The sequence below is a fragment of the Saccopteryx leptura genome, chromosome 1 (assembly GCF_036850995.1).
Source record: "Saccopteryx leptura isolate mSacLep1 chromosome 1, mSacLep1_pri_phased_curated, whole genome shotgun sequence".
NCBI lineage: Eukaryota > Metazoa > Chordata > Mammalia > Chiroptera > Emballonuridae > Saccopteryx > Saccopteryx leptura.
In genome coordinates, this window is record NC_089503.1 from 348845500 (window position 1) to 348860549 (window position 15050).

Below are 15050 nucleotides of genomic sequence, written 5' to 3' on the forward strand. Positions count from 1 at the left end.
TTGTGAGGCAGTCTTTATCTTAATATAGAGAGATTAGTAGTCTTTTCTGTAATATCTGACCACTTGAAGAAAAAATATTTAAAGATACTGAGTTTAGATATTTTAAAAAGAGGTTTTACAGATGTAGCAAATAAAAATATAGAATACTCAATTAAATTTGCATTTTAGATTAACAAACAGCGTTTAGTGTGTCACATGCAATACTTGTGATACATTTATATTTTTTAGAATTTTTATTTTATTATTAATTTTAATGGAGTGACATTGATAAATCAGGTTACATATGTTCAGAGAAAACATCTCCAGGTTATTTTGACATTTGATTATCCTACATTTCCATCACCCAAAGTCCAATTGTCTTCTGTCATCTTCTAAAAAATTATTTGTTGTTTATCTTAAATTTAAATTTTAATTTAACTGGGCATCCTGTATTTTATCCTGAGGCCCTAAGAAGGAAGTAGCCCAGCCAGATCAACCTACATGAAGACTACAGTAGACAAGTTTCAATCTCATACACAGAGCTTTTAGTCTGTTATTAACAGACTTAATATAAGTGAATTGTCAGCCAAAAATTAACAGAAATTTGAGAAAACCTTCTACTATAAAAAAGAAAATGAAAAAGAAATTTGAAAATGCAGCTTGGATGAAACAAAGCCAACTTAAGAAGGAAATAATTTTTGAAACTGTTAAGTATTTTTTAAAGAAATTTTATCCCTAAAAGCCTAAAACAGTATCTTAGTAAAAGAGAAAAGTAAAGAAAAATTCTAAGACAAAACCACCAAAAATGATTCCCCAGAAAGTATAAATGACAGAAAACACTTAAAAACCAAAGAAGGAGGATTGCTTCTTGGCCTTTTGGCTAAGAACAACTGTAATATCTGTTCTTACCAGTTTAAAAACCAAAGAAGGGTTAAAACATTAAGTTGAAAATTTTTTTCTAGAAATCAGACCACAAAGAATAAGAGTTAAAGAAAAATAGAAGAAAAAAATTGATATTAACAGTTAAAGAAATGTCCCTAACCAGTTGGCTCAATGAATAGAGCATCAGTCCAGCATGCAGACATCCCAGATTCCATCCCCGGTCAGGACACACCTGAAAAGCGGCCATCTGCTTCACTTCCCCTCCCTCTCTCCCTTCTCTCTCTCTTCCTGTCTCACAGCCAGCAGCTCGAATGGTTCTAGTGATGGTCCCAGATATTGAGAATAGTTTGGTCGATTCGAGCACCAACCCAAGTGGATTACCAAGTGGATCCTGATCAAGGAGCTTTAGGGAGTCTGTCTATCTACTTTTCCCTCACTTAAAAAAAAAAGAGTTAAAGAACCAGTTCAAGAATGCTGTTGCCCAAAAAATATAAATTCCATAAAGAGAAAATATAGAAAATGAAAGATGAAAATCAAATATCTAAAAGAGGTTTCCAGTAACTAAAGAGCATAAATACCCAGACTAAAATTCCTCTAAATGCCTCATGCAATGGATTAAATAGATCCACAACTAGCAAGATCACCACAATATCAGAATTTTGGAGCCAAATAAAAGTTTTTATGAGCTTCCAGAGAAGAAAAGATTTATGCAACGAATCAAGAACAAAAATGACTCCAGATTTTAGCAGCACAGAAGCTAGAAGACAGTGAATAAATGTATTCAATTTTTTGCTTGTTTGTTTTCTTTTTTAGTGAGAGTGCAAGAGAGAGAAGGACAGACGGGAACAGACAGACAGAAAGGGAGAGAGATGAGAAGCATCAATTCTTCATTGCACACCTTAGTTGTTCATTGATTGCTTTCTCATATATGCCTTGACTGGGGGTGGGGCTCCAGCTGAGCTAGGGACCCCTTGCTCAAGCCAGCAACATTGGGCTTTAAGCCAGTGACTTTTGAACTTAAGCCAGTGATCATGGGGTCATGTCTATAATCCCACACTCAAGCCAGTGACCTCGGGGTTTCAAACTTGGGTCCTCAGCATTTCAGACCCATCCTCTATCCACTGCAGCACTGCCTGGTCAGGCAAAATCTTTAATATTCTATGTGAGTGCCATTTTCAACCTAGAATTCTATATCCAGTTGTCTTAGTTTGTTCAGACTCCTATAACAGAATACCATAGACTGCGTGGCGTATAAACAACAGAAATTTATTTCTTATATTTCTAGAGACTGGGAAGTCTGAGATCAAAGTGCAGGTGTTTTTAGTGCCTGATAATAGACTGTTTCCTGGTTCACAGAATTCTGTCTTATCACTGTGCCTCACATGACAAAAGTAGCAAAGGAGCTCCCTGGTGCCTCTTTTATAAAGGAACTACTCCCATTCATGACAGTTTACCCCTCATGAGTCAATCACATTCCAACAACCCCACCTCCAAATACCATCACATTGGGGTTTAGTTTTCAACACATGAATTTTGGGGGGACACGAACATTCAGTCTATAACATTGGCCAAACTATCAGGATGGGGATAGATAGAAGCCATTTTCAAACATAAAATCTCAAATTTACCTACTGAGAACTTTCAGTAATCTACTGGAACACATGCTCTGATAAACACAAGAGATTAGCTTGAGAAAGGAGGTGGCCCTGGCCAGTTGGTTCAGTCAGCTAAGCTGTCCGGAAAAGGCAGGGGTTCGATCCCCGATCAGGGCACACATGGGAAGCATCCAATGAGTGCATGACTGAGTGGAACAACAAATGAATGCTTCCCTTCTCCCTCCACTCTCTCTCCCTGACCAGATAGCTCAGTTGGCTGAAGCATCGCCCCCAACAAGGAGGGTGCTGGTTCAATTCCCTGGTCAAGGCACATACAAGAGCAGTTTGATGTTCCCGTCTCTTTCTCTCTGCCTCCCCACCCCCCCACACACACAGAAAAAAGAAAGGAGACAACATGAAAAACATGGGATTCGACACGAGAAATGAAAAGAATCTCCAGAATGATTGTGAAGGGAGATCTTCAGAAGCCTGCTGTAAACTATATCAAGAAATTAAACACTGCAGACTGGAGGGGATTGGTGTGTCCTAGGGAAGGACTTTTTGATTACCTGAAGTGTTTAACCATATAGGAAGGAAATTTACACATCTGGAGTAACATTTGGAGATAATTTATTCTTTTGCATGTTGAAAACAAAGAAGAAACAAATGAGGCAATTGCAAAAGGCATGAGAGGGGATAATGGTTAACAGTACAGACTCCTGAACCAGTCTCTTTGAGTTCAAATTCTGGCTCTGCCATATATGCCTTAACTTCTTCAAATACAAAACAGAGACCATGATAATAGCACTTACCTCATTCTGTTGTATTGGGTAATATAGATAGTCTATGGAAGTATCTAAGAATGGTGTGTATCACAACTTAAGAACTCAATACATGTTAGTAATTACAGTATACTCAAGGCTCAGCTGTATGTAGCAGGTGTACAGTCACAATGCTATTAAATTGACTATTCAATAAACTGAAAATACAGTGACGCTGAGGTAGATGGAAGGATGGGACAAATCCATGTTTCTGAAGGGTGGGGAAGGTGTGTGTTAAAGAGAAGATATTCTCAATATTCATTATGTAATAATGTTGGAAAGGAAAAACGAGAAAATAGTAATAGAAGCATACTAGTTCCAGGCACAAATGTAAATATTAGAAGAATTAACTTAAATAATTAAAAGTTATTGCTTTTGAAAAAATAATAAATAGATAAAAGTGATTGCCCTTGAATGGACATAGGGCAGCAGTATTTTTCACAAACTTTGTAAACTATTTGACTCTACTTTGTGAGAATAACAAATTTTTTAAATGAACACCAGACTGAAAGGAAAACAGTCATCTGTATATAATGCTGGAAAGAAAGCAATTTACAAAGCGGTACATTTCTATGAGTCTTTGCTGTCTCTGAAGGCTAACACATGTTGAAGAACCACATACTTCCAGGCATAGCAATTAAGCTCTCTCAATGGATGGTCCTTGTGGGTGTCATTTTGGAAAACATTTGACCCTAACTGTCAACCGCCTTCTGCATTTGGCAGGACCTCCCCTGGCTCTCTGTGCCACTGTAACAGGTGAATAACGAAGAAGAAAAAAAGCATTCCTTCTGCCTGTGGACTCTTGTTTATAATAGCATTCAGGGTCCTGGAGGTAGGCTAACAGATGCTCTTCCAGAAGGTTAATGAGATAAAGGTTCCTCCAGCTGGCCCCTTAAGCAGAGATTACACCTGAGGGGAAGATAAGCAGATTATTCCAGAAACAGGAACTGCTTCCCGTTCTTCATAAATTGTCACCCTCATAACAGTAAACCAACAAGGTTATCCTCACTGAGCTTGCATTAATATTTATTTTCTATATTTCTGTTATTTTTTTATAATGGAATTTGGGGCTATTCCGTGATTGTTTCCAGATTTACCAATGCACAAAAGTCAGAATGTATTTGGAAATTAGAAGGGCTATTTTTGTTTTATGGATTTTTCTCCAAGTTCAAGCAACAAAAGGTACGTTGTTTAAATATTTGTTTATATTTTAATTGCTTATCTGTAAAATCTATTTACAGAACTGAACTTTCCAATCAACAAGGTTACCAGTGTATCTTTGAAGACTACTGCATGATAGGCCCTAAAGAAATATTGACTGAATGATTGTAAGAAATGGTTTTTACTCTATTAAAATATTTACTACAAAATCCTAAGTGCAACTTTTGTTAACAAAATAGAAAAGATAAATGTATCCTATTTGCATTTATTAAACATTGAATACAAATTCATATCATCAATATCAATAACATTAGTAGGTCCATGAAACAAATTACATTTATTTCTTAAAATTGACAAAATCTAAAAAATAAAATTAATATTTTTTCATTTATGATCAGGCAAAAAAAATGATTTTTTACCTTCTTATAGTTAAATCATGAGTTGCTTTCCCTTAGAAAATAGGAAGTGTGCTTTATTGTCAGAGTATATGATTATAACCAACTCAGACAACTTGGTAGTTTTTGAAGTGTTATGTGTATAAAAGCTAGGCACTGAATGTTCTTAGAGAAAATCTTCAAATGAACCTCAAATTAAAGCAAGCCACAAAACAGGCACATTTAAGAAAAACAATGTATTAAAAGAAAAAACTGTTGAAGAAAGCATCACTTTCTTTTTAAAGAATCAACCTGATTATTAAAACATGGTCTTTTTAAGACAGTTAAAATCAATAAAGTTCAGTTCTTCTTTAAGAATGACATAGCTAAAAAAAAAAAAAAAATAGAATGACATAGCTTTGGACAATGAACATGTTAATTAAAGCATTGGTTTAAAAATGTCCATAGAGAAGTACAACAAATAGTTGGTTGCGTTCATAAGTAACAAAGTAACCGATTCTGTCAGGTTTTTTTTTCAAGTTGAAATTGTTTATTTTGCTGATATACAGATTGAATATAACAGTCCACTTTTTATGGTTACTAAACTCTGATGATTTCCCTAAGATGCTAGTGTCCTTCACAGGGCAGTGCCTGGTCTTCTGTGAAAGCCAGCCTGCCTTCCTACCCACCAAATCAATCTTTCTTTTCAAAAGTCTTGTCGGATGTTTCTTTGTTGGCCTCTCCATGTTGTTGTTTCCTTGAAAGACAGCATTTTCTAATTGCACAATTGTCCTTTCAATCTCATAATTCTTACTGACCACGGGTACCCAATTTGACTCCATTTCTCTTCATTTAGACCTAGCTGTGAATTGTATGTTCTTTTGCTGCCAGTTTAAATCTTGAATATGTTTCCTTAACTTCTGGAGTTCTTTTCGTGTGTGTTCAATCATATGAACAAGCCTGACCAGGCGGTGGTGCAGTGAATAGAGCATCAGATTGGGATGTGGAGGACCCAGGTTCAAAACTCCAAGGTTGCCAACTTGAGCGCAGGCTCACCAGTTTGAGCATGATGTCACTAGTTTGAGCATGGTATCGTACACATGACCCCAAGGTCTCTGGGTTGAGCCCAAGGTCACTGGCTTGAGTAAGGGGTTACTCAGACTGCTGTAGCCCCCCAGTCAAGGCACATATGAGAACGCAATCAGTGAACTAAGGTGACCCAACAAAGAATTGATGCTTCTCATCTCTCTCCCTTCCTGGCTGTCTGTCCCTATCTGTCCCTCTGTTTGACTCTCTCTGTCTCTGTCAGAAAAAAATCATATGAACTAGATTTTTATGATATACTTTCCAGGTATTGCATCTATGCTGTAACATTAATTCCAGATTCTCAATTCAAATCGTTTGATGCTCTAACTGGGCCATAGAATTGTTTACACACTCTTACCATGCAGTAATGTCATTTTTCTGACTCAAGGAAGGGGCTGGAAGTTCATATCATTTCATACTAAGCAATTCAATTGGTTGATGGGCAGTCAATCTTTCAAATTCACTTCCCATTATGTCAGTTTCAAAAGTAGAATAATCCTGGGCTACCAGGTAGCTCAGGTAGGTCTTAGTAGGTCTATATCTGCGCATTTTCTCCATACTCCAAGGGCTCCATCACCTTGGTCAAAATACTGCTGCACATCCACCACAACCTCCCCAGCCACCTAACTCGTGCCCGCCATTTTTAAGTCCATTTTTAAACTCAGAGTTTTCTGAGTCTCTGTCAGTTCTTTTATATGCAATTTGTAGTGTTTGCATCTGGGGGGAGGAAAAAATTTCTGTAAAATATTATATAAAAATTTCCTTTATAATTTGCTACATAAATGATAGTGGAGAAAACAAATGTTTACTTACCTTCCCTTTCAATTGTCAATTATAGATAAATTTAATTTATAAAAACTTTTTTAGGCTCTGCTGGTTGGCTCAGTGGTAGAGCATCAGCCCAGCGCATGGAGCTCCTGGGTTCGATTCCTAGCACAGGAGAAGCGCCCATCTGCTTTCCACCCTTCCCCCCTCCTTCCTCTCTATCTCTCCCTTCCCCTCCCGCAGCCAAGGCTCCACTGGAGCAAAGTTGGCCCGGGCACTGGGGATGGCTCCATGGCCTCCACCTCAGGCACTAGAATGGCTCTGGTTGCAATGGAGCAACACCCCAGATGGGCAGAGCATCACCCCCTAGCAGGCTTGCCAGGTGGATCCTGGTCAGGTGCATGCAGGAATCTGTCTCTCCGCTTCCCCACTTCTCACTTCAGAAAAATAAAAAAAAACTTTTTAGCCCTGGCTGGATAACTTTGTTGGTTAGAACATAATCCCGAAGCACAGAGTTTGCTGGTTCAATCCCCAGTCAGGCACATACAGGAATAGATGTTCCTGTCTCTTTTGCTCTCTCCTTCCTCTCTCTAAGATCAATAAAATAAATATTGAAAAAAAGCTTTAAGATTAAAAAAAATTTAATTAGAAACAAATGGTGGTATTTACTGTATTCTGAACTTAATATGCTAAGCAAACCAAGTTGTGTTGTGTGTTATAGAAACTTGACCAGTCAAATCTGCTTTGGTGTTTTGTTTGTTTCATTAATTATGTTAACTAATTTAAGTATTTTTTCTATTTTCACATGTATCAACCCTTACAAACTATTTTAAGTTTTATAATTAGGCCCTGGCCCATAGCACAGTGGATAGAGTATTGGGCTAGCCCTAGTGTATGTATGTCCCAGGTTTGATTCCTGGTCAGGAAACACAGGAGAAGTGATCATCTGGTTCTCTCTCCCTCCCTTTTTCTCTTCTCTCCCTCTTCCCCTCTGGCAGCAAGTGGCTCGATTGTTTCGAGCATAGACTCAGGTACTAAGTATCGCTCCCTGGAGCACTGACAGCCTCAGGTGCTAAAAATAGCTCAGTACCCCAGCACCAGCCCCAGACAGGTTGGGGGTGGTAATCCCAGTTAGGGCGCAGCATGCAGGAGTCTGCTTCACTATCTCCCCTTCTCTTACCTAAAATAAATAAATATATATATACAGAGAGAAAGAGAGAACGTTAAATAAGCCCTCCTAAAGAAAACTACCATTTATTATATACCTATTTCTAAGAAACAAACTATTGTGAATGCAAAATAAAAAATCCTAACATGTTACTTGTTTGGAACTTTTTATGCTGTAAGAATCTCAAATCTGTAAACTTCTGTTAATCTTCAAATGCATTAATTAGAATTTATTTACTTCATCCAAAGTGGTTTTCCATTTGTAACTAATTAACCATCATGAGTGTATTTATATAGAAAATGGTTTTAGGAGAGAGAAGAGTTTTATTTAATACAGCTAACTGTTAAGTGTGACAACTAGGTGTTTAAATTTAAGAATTTGTTTTTTAAAAATTATAAGTTGTTTGGCCTGACCTGTGGTGGCTCAGTAGATAAAGCGTCAACCTGGAATGCTGAGGTCGCCGGTTTGAAAACCTGGGCTTGCCTGGTCAAGGCACATACAGGAGTTGATGCTTCCTGCTCCTCCCCACTTCTCTCTTTCTCTTTCTCTTTCTCTCTCTCCTCTCTAAAATGAATAGTCTTTAAAAAAAATTTTTTAATTATAGGTTATTTGAAAAATCAAAAAGATATGAAAAATTACCCATAATACCTCTATCCAAACACAGTGTATGCTACCTAGTGCCTTCCTGTTTCCTTAGTCTTTTTTCTATTGATATGTATGCTTTCTTAATTTTGACACGGTTGCAGTTCTATTGCACACATAATTTTATATCGGGCTTTTTGTACTTCTAGTACATCATAGGTCTATTCTACATTGCTATCTAGTTTTGACAAGAATCATTTTATAAACAGTATAATGTTCCTTTCAGTTAATACTCAACAAAATAGAAATAATTATTTCTAATTATTTTGCTATTATGAATAATATTGTAATGAAAACTTGGTGCATAAGCCTCTCTCAGTATTTAAGATACTTCGCATTAATTCACTAAGCAATAATGCTAAGCAATATTAACAGTATTATGATATTTGATTCCGATTTCCAAATTACTTCTAGAAAGGTTTTCTATGCCTTTAGGTGATTTTTTTTCCTGTTTGATTTTCAGAGTGCTTACTGTGTACCCAATACAAAATACTAAGACATTCAAAGATACACCATTATTTCAAAAGGTTTCCTTTAAGCTTTCTGGACTCTGGATGTAGTTTTTCTATTGATACATAAGAGTGAAATGATTTTGTTTTTAAAATGTTCATTAAATCAATTGTTTAGTGCAACAAAAGATAGTTAGTAGTTTCAAAGGACAATCACTGCGTGGAGATACAGAGGCTCCTCCATTCGGGATTCATAATGAGGATACCAACAGCACTGGATGTGCAGACATTGCTTTATATACTTACCTTTCCCTTTCACATAAATAATTCCATATAATTGTTTGTGACATTCTGATGTATGGGATAAAAAAGAAGAGAGAAAATCCACCCTTAGCAAGCCCTAATATTGAAATGGTGTTTATCACAGCATGTACCTTTTGCATTACATTTGGTTATACTAAATGAAACCTTTAACTAAGTTCACCAAGGTAGGGCAATTATTTTAGTAGCTGCGGAATGTCAGAAAATTTGCATTTGAAGACGCTCCATTTCTTGGTAATCTTTTGCTACTGGGATATGTTTCCATTTCATAAAATTATCCAGAAAGGTGTTTTCCCTCACTGTGGCTCCATCAGCAGAGAACACAGCTTCGTTGGTCTAGCTGAGGTAGATGCCCAAAGACAATCACGTTACGTTGCAGCTTCTATATTTTTTTTTATTGATTAATTTTAGAGAGGCAGAAAGGGGAAGGGAAGAAGAGAGAGAAAGAGAAGCATTTATATGTGTTTCCACATATGTATATTTGCATGCTAATCCTCTCTGGAAATTCAGATCCTGTGTACCTTTCCTGCCTCAATCATGCTCACACATTTTATGTTATTTTAAAATAATCTATCTCAGGCAACAATGTTTGTTTTCCACAGTGGTCTCTAGGTTTATATTATAATTCAGTACATATGTGATAATGACCATACTAGAAGTCCTGACCTCATCACTATGTTGTGAAGTGTCCAACTCCAGAGTGTCTGAGGTCTCAGTACACACCACCTCATCTTGCTCCAGGGTAGGCAAGATACTTCTGCAGTTGTGGGGAGGGGACTGTTAAACAAATCCTTGGAATATTTCAAAACAGCTTCTTGAAAGGAAGGAGAAAGGCCCTGACTACAATATGAGTTTAATCTTTTAAAGCAAACGGTCTTCAGGAATCATTGGGTCTGAGCCAACTGAGAATGAGAGAGAGTGCCACCAGGATTTCCACCTCACACGTCAAGAGCACCAAGTGAGCTGGAAACACTGTAATAATAGAGAGTGGTGCCCTTTTTGCTCTAGGTCCAAGGCAACCTGCATGCCTAAGTTTATCCTACAATAAGTTAATATGGTTGACTTGTATAGCCACGGTAATGAGAATTTATTTATGGAAATGACATTGTCAAGTGTGAGCTACATATGCAATTATTTACTAAAAATTTACTCCCACTGATGCACTTCTCTTCTGGCTGCAGTAAAAATGGGAAAAAAAATATGAAAGAGCCACAGAACAGTGATAAGTGCTTCTAAGCGTATGGTCATATTCGGTAGATAAATGTTATCCCATTTACACTCAGTCATTCTTGAGGAGATGCTTCCTTTTTGTGTGCCATTATAAAATCATCTGAATTCTTTCCAACTTGGTTTTCTTCATTCAGCTATCTTCCGTCAGCCAACATCTATTTTCATAATTGCTCCCTCAGGAGAAGGGTCAAAGGAAACTAAACCAAAAGGAGTTTGGTGCAGAAAAGTCAAGACCTCAAAATTAATCAAAATTTCCACTCCAGAAATATTTTAACTGCATACAGAAAACAACATATGTAGGGCTAATTTGTCTGTTTTAAAATTCCTGCTGCATTTATAAATAAACAAAAGTTACACTTAATTAAGCCCAACTATAAAACCCAAGGGCACTATTACTAATCCACTGTAGTTAGTTCAGACCTGATCAAAATACTTAGCAGATAGCAATTATATTGATACTTTTCTTATAAAAGCTCAAACAAATTTTAATTAATCTTGCTTCCTAAGATTTTACTGGTTGGTAAACAATATGCTCATTTATGGTCAAGAACCTAAGGCAGAAAAAGCTCAGTAGTGTTCCTAAAATCATTTGAGATGAGAAGGTTAGAACCCAAACTGGAATTTAAGCTGTATGTAGTCCTATCCTATATCTGTTTACTGTATTTATTAGTCCAACATCATATGGTGACTGCAATTGACATAGTTTTTACTATTCATTCAAAAGCCAACTTTCTTCTGCTAACAACACTAGATGATTGCCAGTTCTGCACCATTTCTAACATTTATATACATGACTGATTTCAAAATATCTGGCCACATTTTTCACCTCTACCCTAAAAAATAGAAACACTCATTTTAGGAGTTCTAGTACTCATTAAGAAAGAATTGGGACATTTAAATTTCTCAAAGAAGTAGAATCATTTGCTCATGATGTCATTTTAAAAGCTTACCATTAAAGTCTAAGTTTAGTGGCAAGTGGCTTATTTAAGATTGTGTTACATATCTAAAGGCAATACATGACCTAATAGATATGATTTGACAGAGTGGGAAAGCCCCTTCTGAAACAAAAATACCTTCCTATCAAAACACTGATATTTACCTCCAAGTTAGCAAATATTTTCAGACTCAAGATATACAGCTCTGAAACATCTCTTTCTAATAATTTTCCTTCCTCCCATGGAATATGATTCTTACTTTCATCAAAATACCCCTGTCCCTCAGCCTCCCCTAGTTTCTCCAGTTAGTTCTTCAGCCCATCCAAATCTCAGAGTCTTTTACATTAATCCTAGGCCCTAGGGTCCTCTCTTGAACCTCTATCAACAGTTTCCTTGTTAGTACAATAGAAACTTATTCCTTGAACTTCCATCTGCTTTGCTTGCTTATTCCACGCTGAGTAAACTTAGCCTTCTTTTTTTCACCCTCGTTCTTGAACTGCCAAGTTTTATTAGAGAAACCCAAATAAACAGAGTGCTTTCATGAAACAAATTCATGTGATATCACTTTAATTGGGCCCCCGAAGGTATGCCACAGTGATGCTCATCTCTGATTCCCTGACTTAGATTGCCAGTCTGATTCCCAAACCTTCCCTCCCTCCTCACGTCTGCAGCCTGATTCTCCTTCACTCGCATAATAGCACAGTTAAGAGCAAAAACAATAAGGTTTTCAAAGGACCGCAGTCAACTCAGAACAGTTCTGCCCCTTACTAGTTACGTTACCTTGGCAAATTGCACAGTCTCACGTGTGTCTCCATCTTATGATTTCTCATCTGTAAAATGGGAATAATCATAGTATCTGGCTTATAGGGTAGTAATGAAAATAAGTGAAATAATGTTTATATAACTCCTATTAAGGTATTTTCTACAAAAAAATGTTCAATAAATGCAGCTCCTAACATGGCTATGATGACTACCACCGTAACTATTACTATCACCTCCTACATACTGAGAGGATTGAAGTCATTAGATGTCATTGACATTTTTTTCTATGTCGAAGTTTCTCTAACTATCCAAACTTTTCTCATTCTCTCTTGTTTCAGAGAGAATAAAAAGATTTAATATTTTTGCTAATGATGTTGCCATCTACATATGACTTTAACTCCATTTACAACCAATTCCTTCAAGAACTTTCTCTGCCAGTCTCCTTTAACCTTTGACTTAATATTCCCAGCCTAAAGACTTTAATGGGAAATCAAAATTACAATTAAATGACAGAAAACCATCATTTGGAATAGCCTGAAATCTGGAAATCTTACAACTAGGGAATTAAAAAGGAAGGCACATTGAGACTGGTTAGGGGGTGGGGGTACAGAGATGAGGAATGGTCTGGTCCTACACCTACATGTGGCAGATGGAGAAAACCAGGAGGGATATCTCAACTTCAAAGGTCTCCCTGAGGAGCAAGGGTCCCAGTGTCATACCAGCCCTGCCCCACCCAGGGTTTCAGTGCCATGAAGAGGAGTCCTCATTACTTCTGGCTGTAAAAACCAGCAGGGATTGAGGCTGAGTGGGACGGAGCGCTGCTGGAGTTCCACCAACTGACCCACTCTAGACTCACTCCCTCTGAGCTCCGGCACTGGGGCAGCAGCTTGAAAGGTACAAGAGACATAGAGGGAGGAACTGAATTGTCCAGCCTCAAGGCAAGAGCTGGGGTGTAGCTTTCTCCTAGACAAAAGTGCTGGTAGAGGCCACTGTTCCTTTAATGAGCTTTCTCCCCACAGAGCTGACAGGCAGGGGCCAAATCACAGATTCAATAAACATGGCTCACACTGTTTACCCCCCTCTGGTGAATGCCTGAGGACCTATCACACCCAACTTGAGCATTGGCCCAGCCTGTGGGTGTCCCAGGTTCAACTCCAGTCAGGGCACACAGAAGTGCCCATCCAAACTGTTTCCAGAGGTGTTTCCTATGAACAGCCTGTTTTGGCTCATGCTTTAGATTTTCCTAAAATCTCTCAAACAAGCAGCATCTGGCCTCAGCATGCCCTGTATCTCTTGCTAAGTGGCTCTGGCCCTGGCACTAGCAACACTTGGCCTTGGTTCACAGTTTAGTCTCTCCTGAGCATCTCTAAGCCCAGAACAAGTAGCAATGATCTGAAAATTGCTTTGTAGCTCATGCTGGGTAGCCCAAGGCACAATACAGATGGTTAACTTTGGCCTACACATCCCAGAAGGCCCCAGAGCCAGCATACCAGCGAACAGCTTCACTGCCCAACCACTTCCACAAATGACACACTCAAGGGGCAGGCTCAGGGAGCACCAGAGCCTTGTTGAAGTAAGACTTGCTCTGTGGGGAGGGTCCCTGCACAGCTGATCCTCTAAGGTGGTTGGAGGCCAGTCTTGCAATGATTGGCCTGAAGATAAATCCCTCCCATTGAGGTGCCAACAACAATCAAGTGTCAACTACTAAACAGGGGCGTACCCAATCCAAAGAGGGGGTGAACCTCAAGTGCCTCACTTAGATGATTGGGGAGGCTGGGCCACTGGATCCTGCAAAACACCCACTACATTTAGCCACTCTACCAAGCCTGGGAGACATAGCAGCTCTATCTAATACATAGAAATAAACACAGGTAAGCTGCCAAAATGAGGAGACAAAGAAATATGTCTCAAGTGAAAGAAATGAACAAAACTCCAGAAAAAGAACTACACAAAATGGAGACAAGCAATCAACCAGATGCAGAGTTCAAAACACTGTTTATAGAGATGCTCAAGGACCTCAACAGCAGAAAAGAAGGACCAGTAGTCAGAAATGAAGGATATACTAATTTAAATGAAAAATAATTTACAGGGAATCAACAGTAAAGTACATCAAGAAAAAAATCAAATCAGCTATTTGGAATATAAAGAAGCAAAAACACCCAATAAGAATAGCAAAAGCCCTGGCCGGTTGGCTCAGCGGTAGAGCGGCGGCCTGGCGTGCGGGGGACCCGGGTTCGATTCCCGGCCAGGGCACATAGGAGAAGCACCCATTTGCTTCTCCACCCCCTCCTCCTTCCTCTCTGTCTCTCTCTTCCCCTCCCGCAGTCATGGCTCCATTGGAGCAAAGATGGCCCGGGCGCTGGGGATGGCTCCTTGGCTTCTGCCCAGGCGCTGGAGTGGCTCTGGTCGCGGCAGAGCGATGCCCCGGAGGGGCAGAGCATCGCCCCCTGGTGGGCAGAGCGTCGCCCCTGGTGGGCGTGCCCGGTGAGGGTGGATCCTGGTCGGGCGCATGCGGGAGTCTGTCTGACTATCTCTCCCCATTTCCAGCTTCAGAAAAAAAAATAATAATAATAGCAAAAAAGAAAAAGAATCCAAAAGAATAAGAACAGTGTAACGAACATCTGGGACAACTTCTAGCATGCCAACATTCACATCATGGGGGTACCAGAAGGAGAAGAGAGAGACCAAGAAATTGAAAACCTGTTTGAAAAAAATAATGACAGAAAATTTCTCTAACTTGGTGAAGGAAATAGACATGCAAGTCTAGAAAATGCATAGTCCCAAACAAGATGAACCCAAAGAGGCCCACACGAAGACACATCCTAATTAAAATGCCAAAGGTTAAAGACAAAGAGAGAATCTTAAAAGCAGCAAGGGAAA

General features: G+C 38.7%; 1 protein-coding gene and 2 pseudogenes across 3 annotated transcripts in view; 2 read left to right on the forward strand and 1 right to left on the reverse strand.

Annotated features, from left to right (window-relative positions):
* The first annotated feature begins 839 nt into the window (after positions 1-839).
* Positions 840-955, forward strand: LOC136390079 (U2 spliceosomal RNA; annotated as a pseudogene).
* Positions 956-4228: 3273 nt separating this feature from the next.
* The window catches only part of IMPG1 (interphotoreceptor matrix proteoglycan 1), a 133082-nt gene continuing 122260 nt past the window's right edge, over positions 4229-15050 (forward strand). For all 3 annotated transcript variants that reach the window (XM_066358983.1, XM_066358984.1, XM_066358985.1), the window contains exon 1: positions 4229-4459. In XM_066358983.1, coding sequence (XP_066215080.1) covers positions 4393-4459 — 67 coding nt within the window. In that variant the 5' untranslated portion in view covers positions 4229-4392. The remainder of the gene's footprint in view (positions 4460-15050) is intronic.
* On the reverse strand, positions 5506-6539 carry LOC136387169 (pre-mRNA-splicing factor SPF27-like; annotated as a pseudogene).